This window comes from Tympanuchus pallidicinctus, unplaced genomic scaffold (assembly GCF_026119805.1).
Source record: "Tympanuchus pallidicinctus isolate F22 unplaced genomic scaffold, pur_lepc_1.0 scaffold4, whole genome shotgun sequence".
In the NCBI taxonomy this organism is placed as follows: domain Eukaryota; kingdom Metazoa; phylum Chordata; class Aves; order Galliformes; family Phasianidae; genus Tympanuchus; species Tympanuchus pallidicinctus.
The window spans coordinates 18633934-18651364 of NW_026294758.1; the positions used below are offsets into that span (position 1 = coordinate 18633934).

At 40.7% G+C, this 17431-nt stretch overlaps 2 protein-coding genes across 2 annotated transcripts; both read left to right on the top strand.

Moving 5' to 3' along the window:
* Nucleotides 1-97: 97 nt before the first annotated feature.
* TMEM175 (transmembrane protein 175) lies at nt 98-12523 on the top strand. The gene is made up of 10 exons (XM_052700390.1): nt 98-374; nt 742-780; nt 1456-1553; nt 3776-3827; nt 5001-5036; nt 6140-6223; nt 6745-6909; nt 8719-8797; nt 9659-9800; nt 10327-12523. Exons 1-10 carry the CDS (start codon nt 228-230, stop codon nt 10988-10990), a joined length of 1506 nt encoding a protein of 501 aa, XP_052556350.1. The 5' UTR covers nt 98-227; the 3' UTR covers nt 10991-12523.
* A 636-nt stretch (nt 12524-13159) lies between these two features.
* On the top strand, nt 13160-14960 carry ATP5ME (ATP synthase membrane subunit e). Its single transcript, XM_052700425.1, has 4 exons — nt 13160-13302; nt 13426-13480; nt 13703-13801; nt 14839-14960. The coding sequence occupies exons 1-4, from the start codon at nt 13267-13269 to the stop codon at nt 14862-14864; spliced, it is 216 nt and encodes a 71-aa protein (XP_052556385.1). The 5' UTR covers nt 13160-13266; the 3' UTR covers nt 14865-14960.
* Nucleotides 14961-17431: the final 2471 nt, after the last annotated feature.

A 17431-nucleotide genomic window follows, 5' to 3' on the forward strand; every position in this document is an offset into this window, starting at 1 on the left:
GGCGATCCCCAGGGAGGCTGCAGGGCTCTGCCGGCCGGGGCTGACGCGTGCTGCGGGGCAGGGCCGCAGCCGGAAGCCTTGGCACCCCCGAGCTCCAGGCGGCGTTTTCCTCCTCGCAACCACTGTAGCGGGGCTAGCGGCTTTCGGCCCGCTCCGCCGTCGCCCCCGCCCCGCGGCCGCCGTGCCGGGGGAGGTGCTGGCGGGGCGGGGCGCACCGCACCGGGCCCATGTCGGCTCCGCGGGCCGCCACGCCGGGCCCTGGCGGCGGGGCTCGGAAGATGGAGCTGGAGCTGGAGCTGGGGAGCAGCACGCAGACGTCGCACCGGCTGCTGGCCTACAGCGACGCGCTGCTGTCCATCATCGCCACGGTGATGGTGAGCGCCGGCCGTGGGGGCCTGCGCGGGGCCCGGGCCCTCTCCGACGGGCGGAGGCTGGGCGGGGAGGGACGGGGGCTGCGCCCCGCTTGCCCCGGAGCCGCTGCCCTGCCTTAAGGACCGAACCCAGCGCCGTGCTCAGCTGCCGAGCTGTGTTTACGTTCCCCTCCCCCGCCCTTCTCCCTGGAGGGATCACCGCCGTCTGTAGGAGCAGCTCCAGGCGTTTGCGAGCAGGTTCCGCGAACGAGTTCGGGGGTAGCATTGCTCTTAATGAGTCGTTATACGAGCCCTGAGTATTTGCACCCTCCTGAAGTTCGTTAGGTTTTATAATGTTCTGACTTGTACTAATAGAACTTTGTTATTTCAGATTTTGCCTGTGGCTCACACGAAAATACATCCCGATCAGGTACCTTCTTTGCCGTTTTTTGGTCATCTCTCGAGTCTTTCGAAATGAATTTTGCATCCTAATGCAACGCCCCTCTTCCATTCAAAACCTGAACTCCCAAACCATTAGTGTTAAGCCTCAAAGAGGAGCTGTATAGCCTGAGGTGAAGAACTTAGATGCTGAAGGCCTGTGTAGTTTAAGAAAGCCATGATATAAAGCCTTAGTAAGATGTATGGATTATGCAGGCCATAGATCTTGTGCAGTTATTTTGTATGGAAATGAATGACCTACCTCACTGAAGTATCTGTTAGAAAACATGATTGCATCTTGTTTGCAATACATCATCAGTTAGAGAAGCCACTTAGTATAGCATAAAATGAATGTGAGTTTTAAAATCAGGCTAATCATAACTAATCAGAATAAAGGTGGAAGAAAAAAGGACTACAGAAAATAAATCGAAAGAAGCACGAGTGTTGGGCAGTGTAAGTTAATCATTTGAAAAGACTCACAGTTCCAAATCACAGTATGTGTTTCTTCTCTTAAAAACAGCCAGACTCAACTCTGAGCATTTTGTCTAATTTACTTCAGGAGACTCAACTATGGTCCATGGTCATAGCAAATGTGCTGCATGAGTCTACGAGTAACTTCTTTTAATCTTTCATTTCTATCTGGGTGTAACTTCTTATTTTGTTTCAGAAACTAGGTGAAAGTGTTCAGCAACTGCTTCTAACAAAAATTGCGGTGTACTTGATGACCTTCTTAATAGTCACAGTGGCATGGGCAGCACATGTAAGGTAGGATGACAGAAAAATGTTGAACTCCATTGCAAAGTTAAAGAAAAGTTCTTGTTTAAAAAGTTGGGAGGTTTTTTGTTTTTATGTTTTTATGTTTTTATGTTGCTGTTATGTTTCTGGATTTTCTTAGTAAAAAATTCTTCCTAAAGCCATGAATAAATATATTTCTCCACAATGGAAACTGTGATATGAGAAAAAAACAAGCATTATATGTCTTTAAAATTAGAATTGCTCTTTATTTCACTTAATAGTTTCAGTGGAATTAAAATTATGCTGAAAAATTGACAATTGTGAGGTTGTAAGTATAGAAATAGAAGAACTCAGTATAGCCAGCTTAAAATTTGACTTTGTCTGTCCTAAGGGGTGCTTCTCGCAAAATCAAATGTGATGTTGTAGGTGCAGCATTTTACAGTGCTGTGTATGCTGCCACTACACTGTATCTTAGTAGCTAAATGAATATGCAGAGATGAATTAATTTACAAACATTCACTGGAAGTAGGGCAGCAAGCAAGTTTTTTCTTCTATGCCATAGCGTTCTAAGAGTTTTTAAGAGTAAGGTCAGCTGGTCCTTTTTCAAATCCATTAACAACAATGTGGATTGTGTTCTAGTGAAATCACTAAAAATTACCTCTTTGCTTTCTTTAGAGCTCAGCTATTTGTAGGCAGTTCTGATTTGCCATTTTTCCCCCTAGTATCATTCCCAAACATATATGGTAATTAAGTGGAAAGCAATTATAACCCAATGCAACATATTTTTTTCTTCAAACATATATATATTAATCCTTACTGTATGCCTTGCAGTGCTAACAAGTGAGATGGAATGTTGCCACTGGTCTTTGTTTGCTATAATTCCTTTTGAGTAAAGAGATAAACCTCTACATTCTTAAGGAAAATGAAAAGCATAATTAAGTGCTTTAAGTCAGCTAGAAAGCTGTGAGTGGATAGTATAGTTTTAAAGGACTCATGACCTGAATAAATGTTACCCTCACTATAGTGTTGCTAGGCTCCTCTCAGTCAAGCTAAAAATCAAGGTAACTGCATCTTACTCTCTGCTCAAGTAACTCTGCAGCTTACTGGAATCAGGGCAGTGTTTGTTTGAATTCTTAAAATATATAAATGTTGCTGCATTCCTTCCCTTAAGGAAGTGGATTGATTCCATCCTCATAGAGATGCAGCCTGTAATTCAATTCCTGAAACTGGTCACATCAGTGTTTTTGTTACATTGTACTTCTTGCCTGCATAAATGAATGTTGAAGGATGGTTTTTAAGAAATTTGTTGGGGTTTTTTTTGTTGTTGTTGTGGAGGGTGGTGGGTGCCATTGATTCTTAGTAATGCTTATGTACATCAGGAGCTTCATTAACAAGATGTGTGGCAGTTTGGAAGAGTTCATTTGCTTTGTGCAACAACTTGTGCTGTATCTTCAGGAGAAATAGTTTTAAGCCTTGGAGTTCTGCAGATAATCAGGCCCTAACAGCATGAACTTAACTCCGTTCTACAAGTGAGATTCAGAGAAAATGACAAAAATAGCTCTTCACAATGGCATATGAGGCTGAGTTCAGAGGCTTTGGATGGTCTCTGAAATCTGCATCTTGCAGACCAGTGCAGTCCTATTGCTTGGATTCTGTCACAACATACTTTAGCACCTGAAAAGTGAAAAGTCAACCTGATGACTGTATATTTGTTTGTGGATCAGAGTATCAAGTGGACTTGATATGGTACTTGTGCATGAATCCCAATATCTTTGATTTTGCTGAAGTGTGACACCCATTTGTAGCCCTATGCCTTATTAGGATTTTGGTATGTGACTAGATGGATCAGTGCCGCCATCTTCTTTGCTCTTTGACAACAGAATTGGCTTTAGATAACAGTTAATTTTACTTTGCATCTACCTTTGTACAAGTGAGGTGGAAGGTTAGAACTCAAATATCAGGTGCAGTGGAAGGATAGAACAGACACACACATGCAAAAAAAACCCAAGTTGGTATGTCTTATGCCACATCTCCTTTAAACAGAAGTTAATTGCTCTGCAATTGATCTAGCTTTTCAGATTTTTCTAGCAAGTGACTTCATGCTTGATTGAGTTTTGGTAGCATTTTAATTACTTGCATAAGTTCTAGAGTAGGGGGAAGTCAGATTTCTCTATACTGCGTATATAAATTGTATGTTGTGTTGCAGTGCAGATTTTTGGATCTGTCCTGTTCATGGTATCTTGTCTTGCCAGGTTATTCCAGGTGATAGAGCTTATAGATGATGTCCTTGCTCTTCTAAATCTGGTGAGTATTACCAGGTATGCTTGGTGATTAACTATCAAATATATGCCACTTTTTCCTTAGTATGCGTCTATGAAACAGAAGGCTTCTAATTAACTCTGCCAAAGTTCCTGCCAAAGGCAGGAGAAAAATAGAATTCCTCCTAGGCAGACTTGTGATAGAAAGCTAACTTGCTTGTATTTTGCATGTGTTTTACTGTAAGCTAAAAGAACCTCTGCACTTCTACTGGAGGAACTAAGAGGCACCTAGGCAGAAAGATTTTGACCCTTGCGGTCAGTATTGCTCACGTATGTCCTCTATGTAATGCTGTGTCATTTGTAGCAAAAATTAGAGCTGTGAATCTGAGTTTCAGTTGTGATTTCAGCCATTTTTCTGTTGAAATTCATTGTGGAGTGTATTTAAAACAGTATTATATGGTCTTACTGCTGAGATAGCAGTCTCTAAAGCAGTGTTTTGATTTCTCTTTCCTAAATCTCATAAGAATTCCTCACTTATCTGAGAGGGTGTCTATTTGAGCCATGCTGCAATGCCTTGGTTGCTGATAGATGTAATGGAATGCTACCCTGGGGTACATATTCCTGTTTTAGCTAGAGCTTTGTAAAACGGTCTAAAATGTTGTTCTCTTGACATTGCAATCACAGCTCCTTTAATTTTTATCAAAAAAAAAATTCTGAATGTAAGTTCCTTGAGAACAATGCAGGAAATTATGTAGGAAGAGCTACTTAAAGCATGTAACTCTTCACTAATTTACCCTTTAAAGCAGTGTCTGCTGTAAGCTTTTGTTGTTGTTTTTTAATTTGACTTTACTATGTTTGAGATATTTGTGATCAAAAGTTAATAGCTTTGGCTAGGGAAAACCAGAAGCACCTCTTAAAGATTCTGTGTGGTACTTTGGGCAAAGAAATCTAGCAAGAGATCTGCCACAAGCCACTCTTACCAATAGTACTGGTAAGAAAGCTGTAGTGTTTTCTGAAGTAAACCTGAACACTTTGGGATAGGAGACATGAAAGGTGGGTTTGAAACTAGCCATATATTATAGTAATAGCTCAGCAACTTCAGAAATGTTTTGTTCATGATGCAGCATTTGAGCTTTTGTGTTGCTTACTCTGTTTTGAATTATGTGATTGTTTGCTTGTAGTGTACCTAGATTTTCAGTATGTTTTTTTCTTTTTCAAGGCCTGTATGATGATCATAACTTTCTTGCCGTACACAGTAAGTACTTTTCCAAAATTCTACATGTATTTAAATTACTGGTTTTTTTTTTCTATTTGGAATGACTTCACTAAAGTATTCAGAAAACCAGGATAGTATTACTGTAGTGTAAACTCAGAATCCATTGTAATAGTTAATTTTGTAATTAATTTGTTAATCCTTCATTTTTGAAAATTCACAATGTTATTATCTGCAACTACAGCAGACCAAGTAGAAGATGGATATTGAAACAAAAAGTGTAATCATAAAAAGGCACAGTTTGCCATGTTTTCTTTAAAACAAGTGGATGTATTGAGAGATGTCAAAGTTGAGTAGAGAGAATTTTGCATTTTGTAAGGAAACTAAAGCTGTGTTTCATACTGCTCTGCAATTTTTGGTCAGATAACCTAGAGAGAATAATTGCAACTGAACACCACAATTAGCAAAACAAAACAGTTGTTTAAAATGATTGTTGATTTCTATTGTATGTTTAGAACAGATTAAATGACAGGCTGTTTCTTTGTGGATAAATCTCTGTTATTATTACTCTACAAAGAATAAGGCTGTGGTCAATAGAAGGGCCTCTGTCAGCAAGCGTATATACTTTGTTCTTTGCTTTCTAGCTGAATTAGTTTTTATAAGGTTGGCACTGTTATCTAATACCAGTTCCTAATGGTTTGTTTGTTGGTTTTCCTTTTTTTTTTTTTTTTTTCCTTCTTTTGTTTTCATGCAATGGAGCTACAGAAATAAATAAGGCATGCAGCCATGAAGTTAGAGGAATAAAAAGATTCAACAAAGTGTTCTAATATTAAGACGGCTCAGTTACAGACATATACCTACTGAAATGTTGTTAAACTTCTTGCTCAGCTGCAAAGCAGTTTGTAGTTACTGGGAAGACATCAGTGAGGTTAAGATTTACAGAATCAACCCGAGAGCAAAGCCACCTCTTCAGACACCTTCAGCTGGGATGCTTGCATGTGTTTGTGGCTAGAGACTGCATGTAGTGGAGCTGCACTGAAAAGTAAAGCGTTATTTATGTTTTTAAGTTTCAGTATCAAATGAAGAATATTTCATTCCTAATTGCTACCTAGCAGCATGTTTGATCTGGTTGCTTTATCTTCTAGTTTTCCTTAATGGCCTCGTTTCCAGGGGTGCCTTTTGGAATTTTCCTGTTCAGTGTCTGTGCTGTTGTCATTGGCCTTATACAGGTAAGTTATCTGATTACATTTTCTCTTTTAGAGGCTATATTTTATTGAATGGAACTAAAGTCCAGTTTGTTAGCTACAGATATAAACTGACAAGTACCTTTTTTTGTTTGTATAGCAGTAGTTATTGTGGATAGTTACCTCTCGATGACATGAGTGATTGCATTACTACTGTCCTGTGCAGCTCCCTTATGCAACAGATCTTTTGATCTAAAGTTTGGAATTCTTTCCTCACTCTTCGAAAGTTTTAAAATTGGCCAAATAGCAATTCATCATTCCTGCTGTGGTTTTCACTGCGCCAGACAGCAATGGCTGAGGGGCCATAGGATTTCTGCCTCTGTTTTAAGTACTTGACAACGGCTCTGGTTTCTCCTGGGGTAGTCACTAGTTGCCTTCTGTGTCTTATTATGAAGAATATTGTTGAATGTATTCTGGAATTTGTTGATTTACAGTTTTAAAATTGAAATGCTGTGTATGCTTCTATCTATTTTCAGTAACTCGCAATTATGACATTTTTCTTGCAGGCTGTGATAGTAGTGTATGGATTCTATCACCCACACTTATTGAATCAGCAGATACAGGTGTCTGAAAATCAGAACTTCTATAAACGTCACATCCTAAAGATTATCCTAAGAGGACCAGTTTTATGCTTTTTAGCAGCCATCTTTTCTTTTTTCTTTATTCCCTTGGTAAGTGCTTCCACTCATCAGAGTACATTGATGAAGCAGCTTACATTAGCTGTGCTTACAGTTATTGTTAAAATTGTATGTTAAAATAATTATCTGTGTGTTAAATATGCAGATTTTCTCAGTTGCCAATTCTGTGGTGACTTAATTATGGTCTGTATTCTGTGTTGAGCACATTCAGTTCACGGAGACCAATCCCTAGACTGAGTTTGTATAGGTTTTGGAGGAGTTTTTTGCCACAGTGTTTGCTTTACTCAATCCAGGTGTTCATAATGGTTTCCTTAACTACTTCTCAGAAGCAGATTTTTTAAAATGTAAATTAGAATCTTTCTTATCGTAAGTAAGTTAAACGATGTGAAAGGCTACAGTGAAAGGAAGTGAGCTTCATATTGCACAAACTGAAAAGAGGTGAACATAATTGTTGTATTTGCAAAATTTAGGAGCAAATAGAGTAAGCAGACCAACCAGCCTAATCGCATCTCAGAACAAATGCTTTTGGCTAAGTCTTGCTTTTACATAGCCTTTTTCTCTACCATCTTTATTAAGGGCTGGAGTTACTCCTCCATATTCATAGCTCTTATTTTTCTCAAAATCTCTCCTTGGAACTGGAATCTAGCTTTTAATATGCTCAGAGTTTCCTTTCCTCTGTCTTGTTCTTTAGGAATAGATGGATTTAAATGAGTTTTTAAATACACCGTCATAGTTCCCAAATTTGGCAAGAGTTGGATCTGTGACTAGTCTTTTCTTGCAGAAGTAACAATCCAAGTGTGAAAACGCCTGACTGTAACTGAAAATACTTCTCTCATCTGGGACTTCACTGTTATTCTCCACTCTTGTTCACAAATACAATTTATTTTTTTTTTAAACATTAACAACAGTGAAATATTAATGAGAACTTGGACTTGTGCAGAATCTGTGAACAACATTTGACTGTCTTCGGACAGAAGTAGCATGCAGACTGATGCAGCTTATGCAAGCTCCCCCAACAGTCAGTTGGCGCGGTGGGTCAGCATAATGGTTACATACTTCAAAAACAAGTTCAGGAGACGGATACTTAAATCATGCTCTTTTTGGGGGGAACTTGCTGAGATGTATTTAAATTTCAGGGAGGTGTGGGTATTTTTATAATAAAGACATTTCACAGAAATGCTTAACATAGGTACAGCCTTCATCAAAGATATAAAGGAACCGGAAGAGATTTGAGCTTTTTCACGAAATCTTGATGGAGTAGTGGTCAAAATTTGCAAAGCACTCTGCCCTTGGGAGTGTCTCTCACAGCTGTTTCTGTTTCCTAACTTAAGAAACCCTTACACTTCTCTGTCACCACCACCCTTTTTTCAGTGCAGCTTTCTGAGCAGCCTGCTGGAAATATAAAGTGATTTGACAAAAAGAAAGCAATTGCAGGCTTGGTTTTATTATTTTTTCTACTTGCAAAGCAGTAGAGATTCCCTGACCTTATTATTACATGGTTATCAGAACACTTTTGCCAGAGATTTAAGAGATTTAATTGGGAAATGTGGTATTGCAATTTAAGTGACAAATGACAGGTATCACTAGGAACATGTGGTAGTTCTCTAACTTCCTGTTTTAGCTTGGTTTGCTGATTTTATTAAATTTGCTATCAAAAAGTGGTAGTATTCAAGATGTGCATGTTGATATCAGATGAGTTATTTTCACACCATAAAATCACAATTTTCTTTTTCTCCATGAGATTATAACTAAGGATTGTGAATAATGGTTTCATATTAAATTTGGGGAGAAATTTATGTTTTGATTATTAAATTTAAATTCTCTTCATTTTCTTTTCTATAGTCTTACCTACTTCTTGGGCTCGTAATCGTTTTTCCACATCTCAGTCGATTCATAACATGGTGTAAAACCAAGATTGTAGGTGAGTATTTACAGGGAGTGTATTCAAATGTTCAGTTACTAGGTTGTCAAATTGTTATCCAAACAGCATGGAATGATGTAATTTCAATACTTCCAATCTCAGTCTTGGAATATAATGATTTGGGGGACGTGGGAATTTTATTTAGCTGTGTTTCCATTTTCTCCTCAGCTGCCTGCTTACCTTATGTTTCCTACTGGATTTGTATAGCATATATGTTACAGCATCATTTCTGAAAGTGAAACCTCTCTTGGTTTGTCCTGAATGTTATACACACACAAAAACAGAGTGATGACTGCAGGCTGTCTATCCCTTTTCTTTCCTTAAAGGAGAGTGTGAGGACAGAAAAATACAGCTCTGTGCCTGCATGACTTTCTTTTCAGCAGTACTCTATGGTCCCATGTTCTCTGGCATCCAACAGCACATCTGAGATTCTGGAATCACCAGGATTGGAAAAAGCTTCCAAGATCATCCACAATGTCTTTGAGAACCTACTGCTGTTAGGTTATTCTGGGGTATATAGCACAGCATCTGAATAGGGCTTTTTGACTTTTTCTCCTTCAGAGGAAAAATTGACTTTTCTGTTCCGAAGCACTTGTCCTGTTCAGGGAGATTCACAACTGCAGGAAAAATATGGTTCTATGAAAAAAAGTGGAACAACTGACTTGGGTGGGTGAGCAGCACCCTTCTTTCTATATAAAGATTTTGTCAGGTGTGGTGAAAGACAGTAGGTGGGGAAATCATGGCAGCTTTGTTGTTCTTATGTTGATTCATATATATGTATTTTTTCCTTTAACTATCTCATTTTGTAACTTCTGATTTTTGTCTGTCTTTAGTATAAAAACACCCAGACGTTTTTTCCAGGTCCCAGAGATGAAGAGGAGGCAAGCTATAGCTTAGAAACCTTTAGTTTTTACCTCAGTGAGCCTCTGAGTAAGGAACGGGTAGAAGCATTCAGTGATGGAGTCTATGCTATTGTAGCAACCTTGCTCATTTTGGATATCTGGTAAGGCTTTGTGCTGACTCTCACAACCTGTATTGTGAACTGTAATATCAATTTGTATATGCATGTAATGTTTGAAGAAATAAAGCCGGCTAAATATTGACACTCACTTTTAAAATCTGCAGTAGTGACCGTAAGTGTAATTTTCCAGAAAGAGCACCTCTTACATGTCAGCACTAATGATCATCAGTCTATGTAATGTATGTTGGGGACTCTTGAAGAACAAAGCTTCCTTTATATTACATTGTGTTTTCAGATAAAAAGACTTTTTCCAGGAAAAGCTGTGTTCCTGTGGCAACTTTATTAAATTAATCTGAAGGAATGCCAGCTTACTTTTCAAATTTCCTTTCAGATCTAATTTATTTGCAGAACTTTTATTTGAAATGCCCATGCTGAGTTAAAAATTGGAGAACTACAGACGGATATGTATTCTTCTCTGCCTTCTCAGAGTAAAACAACATAGAACATTTTTGGTCCAGGTGTGTTTTATGAAATGTGCATGAAAGTAAACTAAGTTTTCTTTCCATAGTGAAGACAACGTTCCTGATCCAAGAGAAGTTGGGGAGAAGTTTCATGGAAGCCTTCTTGAAGCTTTAAGTGAATATGGACCAAACTATCTTGCCTACTTTGGTTCTTTTGTGACAATTGGTCTCTTGTGGTTTGTCCATCACTCGCTTTTCCTGTACGTAACAAAAGCTACACGATTAATGGGACTGCTTAATATACTTTCGTTGGCTTTCATTGGTGGTCTTCCGCTGGCTTACCAGCTGACCAGTGAATTTGCAGAGAAGTCACACAATGAGATAGAAGCTATTCAGGTCAGCTGTGTAATTACTTTCTTTGCCAGCATATTTCAGTTTGCAATATGGACTACAGCCCTCCTCCATGAAAGGGAAACATTGCATCCCTTTGCTAGATATGGTGGCAAGGAGCATGCCTTCATGTTTGCCAAGCTGGCTCTCTACCCTTGTGTGAGCCTTGGGGCCTTCTTTCTAACATGCTTGTTAAGTGAATTTAGCACAGAAATTTTCCATCTTATGCAGATTGTAATCCCATTTGCTTTTCTTGCCTTGCGCATTTTTGTCAGGATTTCTTTAACTGTCATAAAGTCTGTGATGTCTCTTTCCAGACGGAAGGTTGTATTGTTAGAAGAAGAGGAGGCATGTTTGTCTCCTACTGAAACACACTCGTAAATGTCCATGCAGTGCATGTGAAGTTAAATCATTAATTTCAGTTCTTCTAACTCATGTTGTCTTGATGTGTGATCTGTATATAGATCTAAATTAAAGCTTGTGTTGACCATAACTGGAGTGTATTTTAATTTTAGCTGGTCATGCCTAAAAGCCTGTCTGTAAAACCAGTAATAAGGGGGCGAGTGAGGAAAGAGTAAGTGGGGAAAACAGAAAGCATGTTCCCCTATCTTGAAAATTACCTTTTGGGAAAAAAATGCTGCTTGAAGTGTAACTGCAGTGATAGTGATGGTGTACACAGATACCCAGTGAAATGCCTTTCTCTGATGTGCAGTAGTCAGTATGGAAACAAAACACAGGTATAGAAGCTGATTATGCTGCTATAAAATAGGAAGAAAGGCTTGGCAGATGTGATGGACACTTCTGGTTTTCTGGATAGTGTATTATAACAGGACATTTGTGTATACAGATTGCTGGTCTCTGCTCTCACCCCTTTATTCTAAGTCAACGGCATCGCTTCTCAATAGCCAGTGATCATTTTGAAAAGCTCCTTTTGAACAGTTTTGAACTTCTCTTGAGAGTTGAGAATTGAATTGTGTATGCAGGCCCCCAGGCTACCTAAACAAAAATTCAGTTACATTCTTTTTAAAAATGATGTATTTAAAATATGAGGATTCGTGGCTGCACATGCAGGGTTTGGACTAGCTTTGATGTCTCCTAGGGAAGAAATTTGAAGAGCTATGAGACTAAGTAAATTTGCCTTCAGTTCTCAAGCAACTCTACATCTGAAATGAAAGGTTTGGATTTCTCAGGCTTTCAGCATCTGCTCTCATGCCATAAAAGGAACCTCTTTTTGTTCATGTGAAAGCATGATGCTATATTCTGATAGAATGTGACTTTCTTGACACGTGTAACAATTCTCCAGTGGAAAAGAGAATTGAGTTGGTCTTTCACAAGAGGCTAGATAAGCAATAGTGAAACTCCTAAGGAACTAACTGGTAGAAGTTCTAGTCTACTGGACATTGGTATTTTTAAAGTTTATGTACTGATGCTCAAACTTTTTCCTGTGGATAGCTGTTTAAGAAGGAGCAGGTAAATTTATCCAGGCTCTGGCTATCCTCTGGAAGGCTTTACATTTCTTTTTGGTAGAGGCATTAGTTAGTACTTCGAACTTAGTGCCTGATAACCTTAATGCCATGTTTAAAAGCAGTTGGGGGATTTTGGTGTTCCTCTTAAAAAGGAATAACAAAAACAATAGAAAAAAAGCAACACAGTCCTGCAGTAAATAATGCTTGGAATAATTATTAGTGAAAACAAATTTAAATACCTACTTTCAGTTGACATTACTCTAAAAGCATTTTTTGCTTTTGGTTTGAAGAATCTTAGTGTATTGTATGCTTACTGTAAGATAAACCTTCAGATACGCAAGAGTTTTATACCTGGTTGAGGCTAAACGACTTGCAGTAGGATTCTGTATTGTGTAATGTATTGCTGTTTTTTTTTTTTCTTATAATTAATAAAAGCACTTTGGTTCTATACAGTTTTGTTTCTATGGTTCAGTTGGCACATAGGCAGTGAATATCTGTACCGGTAATAAATTTCAATCGTTGAAGAAAATAGCAAAACTTCCACCCCTTTATTTCTGCTCTGCTCAGATGACATTTGAATCAAATCTATTTTCTGCCTGAGTCCAACCTAAGTCTCCTCTCTTTTAGTTCAAAACCATTCCTCCTTATCATATAACTGTCGGGCTATGCAGAATGCCAGTTTCCCTCCTTAAGTTTCTGACAAGTACTGGAAGGTCAGAGTGAGGTCTCCCCGGAGCCTTCTCTTCTCCAGGCTGAGCAAGGCTGGCTCCCTCATCTTTTCTTCAGAGGAGCGATGCTCCAGCCCTCTGAGCATCTTCGGGGCCTCCTCTGGACCCGTTCCAGCAGCTCCATATCCTTGTGCTGAGGGCTCCGGCTCCGGACACAGTGCTGTAGATGCAGGGAAGTGCAGAAGGGGTACAATCTTGTAATCCATACAACTGGAGGACGCTTTGCCCCTTCTATTATATCATCTGTGCGTTCTTGTAGTTATTCGTTTCTGAAAAGCTGACATCCAAAATTCGGGGACAGATTCATTAAGTTCAACGCGGCGCTGGCGAGCAGGCACGCTTTATTTACTGCGTCACATAGTAGGGACGGGCAGGAAGGCGGGCAAAGCGGCGCGCAGGACCGGCTTTCCTTCCGCTCCCTTCCGCCGCAGCCCCGCTTTCTGCTGCCAGTTCCGCCGCCAGGATGATTCCACCGGTGCAGGTCTCGCCCCTCATCAAGGTGAGGCCGCGGCAGCCCCTGCCGCCATCCCGCTCCGCTCCGCAGTTCTGCGGGCCGGGCCGGGCATGGTGGCGGCGGCGGCGGCTGAGCGCGGGGTTCGCCCTTGTCTCTTGCTCCCCGCAGTTCACCCGGTACTCGGCGCTGCTCGTGGGGATGATCTACGGCAAGAAGCGATACGGTGAGTGCGGCGGCCCTTGGCTCCGCGGCCCACTCCTCCCCTCCCTCCCCAAGGGCACCTTGAGGCGGCCGCCATTTCCCTCCCGCCCCGGGGGAAGGCGTCCCGCGTGCGGCTCTGCCGCCCCTTCCCTCTTGGCTTGGGTTTTCTTTCCGAGCGAGCTTGAGCCTCACTGCTGGCCCGAGCCTCAGCAGCGGTGTGTTTAACCGTGTGTGTTAACGGCAGACTACCTAAAGCCTATTGCTGAGGAGGAGAGAAGGATAGAGGCGGAGGAGAAGAAGAAGCGCGAGGAGCTCGAACGGATCGCAAAGGAACTGGCAGAAGGTGGGCTCTTGGGTGGGATTGTTTGCCCTCATTAGGGTACAGTTCACCCTGAGGCGGCTGGTGACCAAAGCCGGAGGTCCTGGGCCACTGCTTCTGTCTGCAGCTCACTTGGCTGTGCCATCACTAGCGTAGGTGTAGAGGTTGACTTCACTTCTGGTGTCCTTCGCATCAGGACTGCTGCTTTTCTCATTCCCACCGTACAGCATTACTGCAGCGGCATGCTTTCTTTTTTCCTTAGGATTATTTCTTTAATCCTCCATGCCTTTCTAATATGTACAGAATAGCTGTGAGTTAAATGGACTTACAGAAAGGAAAAACTTGAACAGCACTGACATTTGTGTTGTCTTGAAAAAAGATTAATGTTGAACAAAACCCTGTGAAAAAACAAACTTGAGTGAACTACGCATACATACAATCAAATATTCAAGCTGTTGAATGGTTTTCTTAGATAAAGCTATTTAGCATCTTGAATGTGTAGCTTTCATTGAACTTTGTACATAAATCTTTGGAGTATTTCTTTATTTAGCTGAATAATTTTGCATTTTTGGGGACAGAAGCTGTCCTGTAGGACTGGTAGTTCATTTAGAAGTGGAGTTCTGTGATTATTTCTTTAGGATGTTTATTTAAATATTACATAGGCTGGCTGTTAGCTTTCCCAGCAGTGGCATGATACAGTTCTCGGTAAGAAAAGCAGTTCTTAGAACTTGAATCAGTGCAGTGCAGCAGTTGAAGATTGTTCTTCCAAGATGGATAAATGGAAGCATCTGTGCTGATGACTTTCAGGGCTTATCTGAATTGTCATTTCAGAAGGTTGTTACTTAACCAGTGAGCAAGGCAAAAGAACTTGCTTTTACCCTACAGCAATGAAATACACTTCAGTTGAGTTAGCAGAAGCAGAAATTACAAAAACCAGCTAGAAAGAAATGGCATATTTAAAGCTAATCTTTGATCCCACGAGTGTTCTGCATGTTTTAGTAGTTTAGTAGTAATGGAAGTTACGAGTAATCTTAACTATGTTTGTTTTTCTTCCCTTCTAGCATCTGAAGATTCCATTTTGAAATAAAGGATTGGATCTTAATTTTAGATACATGGCTAGGCTCTGAATGGTGTAGTGGTTGATGGTCTCTGCATGTTACTCTACCAATAAAGTACTTAACCATGCTTCAGTTGGTATTTTTGACTAAATTGCACAGAGCAACAACAGAAGTATTTACACAGCGTCAAAGATTGCACTGGTCAGAAGCTGACCATCACAGCTGCTGATGAAACAATTTGTGTATTCCTCTATTAACAGAGATAGTCTCCACACTAGTTACGCTCAGGGAATGTTGTGATCAGGAAATTCATAGATTTTAAAACACACAGGAGTCCATGGAGAAGGCTAGCATTGCACTGGTTGCCTGTACCTTTGTTTTAACTAGCTTAAGTAGAGTATTGCTATGATATTTTTTCAGCCTTTTTAACCACAGTGGAAAATGGTACTGCTTTTGCTTTTGAGAGTTACAGACAAATTTGACTTTGATTTGTCAAGCTGTTCTGTAACATGAGGAATTAGTATTGACTTAATAGCTTGTTTTTAACAGTTGTCTTTCACAATTTCACAAATGGTCAAGTGCTCCCTGAAACTAAGAAAAATTGCCATCTGATTGTAGTTTTATCTGTAAAACAGGGCTGGCTATACTTATGTGACTGAAGTTTAAATGCTATTAGCCTTTAAGCACTAATTTAGTAGCATTTCTTCCTTTGGAAAGCTGAGTAGAGGTGGAACTGTTCCTCTCCAGCCTTAATGAAAGGAGAACAGTGTTTCTCAGCTTTAGATGGAGTCAGAACCTTGCCAGCTTGGGGAAGAACAATGAGCACATTTTCCAGATCCATGTGAAATGGCTGAAAACAGAGCTGTACTCCCTGCTTTCCTAGGAGCTTTCTATCTCTGTCCTTCAGCTCCTATCCAAGAAACACCCCCACACATGCCCTAATTCCAGTCTCACAGGGGTATTAATTTCCAGCCTCTGCTTTAAAAGCAACTATGACCTGTCCACATTAGCTCCTGCCGTGAGATCTATAAACAAGACTCCTTTCCTTGTCTCCCACTGGTGCTGAGAGCTGATTCAAAAGTTGAAAACCTCTCCTGGGCTGCTGAGGGGGAACCATGCCAGGTTTCAGTCTTGTCTAACTGGCCAGCATCTTAAGTGGGAAGCAAAGTATACGTGTAGTTCTTGACAGTGCAACAAGATGTAGAGACATTTGCTTGCTGATCAGAAAGAACAGCTGTTTCAGTGCTGGCAAAAAGATGATGCAGTTAAATATAACCATTTTGGAAAAAAAAAAAAAAAAAAAGGATTGCATGACCCTGTCTGTGATGCAAGAAAGTCAGTGTTCCTCTCAAACACTTAGCAAATACTGGACACTGGGAGTGAGAGACGTAGGGACAGGCAGGGAGAACCTCCGTCCATAATGGAAGGGTTTCTTCCCTTCAGTTGATCCACTCCGGGCCATTATAGCTAATGGGAGCATCCATAAATTAAGCTGAGTGTGATAGTGTGATGGGGAACACAAAAACACCAGATATCTGCTGGCTTGAGGGCAAGGAGCATCTGTAAGAGGCACAGCTGGGACCTCGAAGTGCAGCTGCGCTCCTGTGAACTTGGCATGGCTGAGATAGCCTTGCTAAGTGCAAAACCACAGAAGTGCAGTGACAAACTTACTGTCTAGAATTGTGGAACTCAGTCTGAATATGTGGAAATTGGCATCAGCTATAGACTGCTGAAGCTGGAAATATAGAAAAAGCAGTCTGAAAAAGTCAAAACTATTCTGGGAAAATAGACAACTGCATTGTCTATGGGCTATTGCAGTTGAATCATGGAAGTCAGCAACATCTATTGGCTGCTCAGGTGATGGTGGTGTCCTACACTCACTTATGTCTGCAATGACATAAAAATGTCTCACTTTCTACTCAAAATGTAGCATCTTTCTGAGACCCCCCTCTGTAAACCTCTCTGTGTCAGACCTGCATGAGCTGGAATGGGTAGGAGCCACACTAGGGGTGCCTGGCTGGCTCCAGACTGTGGTATGAATCATCATCTCAGCACAACTTTGTCCATCATTGATAAGCACCAATTGTAGCAGTAATTTGGTGAGCGCTTTGAGATAGTATAGAAATGTATATAGGCACACATCTAAGTAATTGATCGTAATTATATACTCTTTTTACTTGTAGTGATATGTAATTATTTGTCATATATACTTGCTTTGCCAGTAATAGTATTACTACATTACTACAATAGTAGTAATGCTATGTACCAACAGTTTGCAAAGAAATTCAATGAACAGAAAAGCCTCTGCTCATGGCTTCCCACAGGAAGATGAGGGGCAGTCAGCTGCAGGCAGCTGAGGAACAAGTCGGACGAAGCCAGTTTGATTGCATTTCTGTTGGCAAGAAAACTGCATGGAGCACAACGGGAGATAGTGAATGGTGTTTGAGAGGGCAAGGCTACAGTGCTCAGGAGGCAGGCAGCCTGAGGAACCAGTGCTGATGTCCAGAAGCAGTCTGACGAGGTGGTTTTGCACGGTAGAGCTGCATGTGCTCTGCATGGGGCACCTCTGCCATCAGTGGAAATGGGAGTGGCAAGT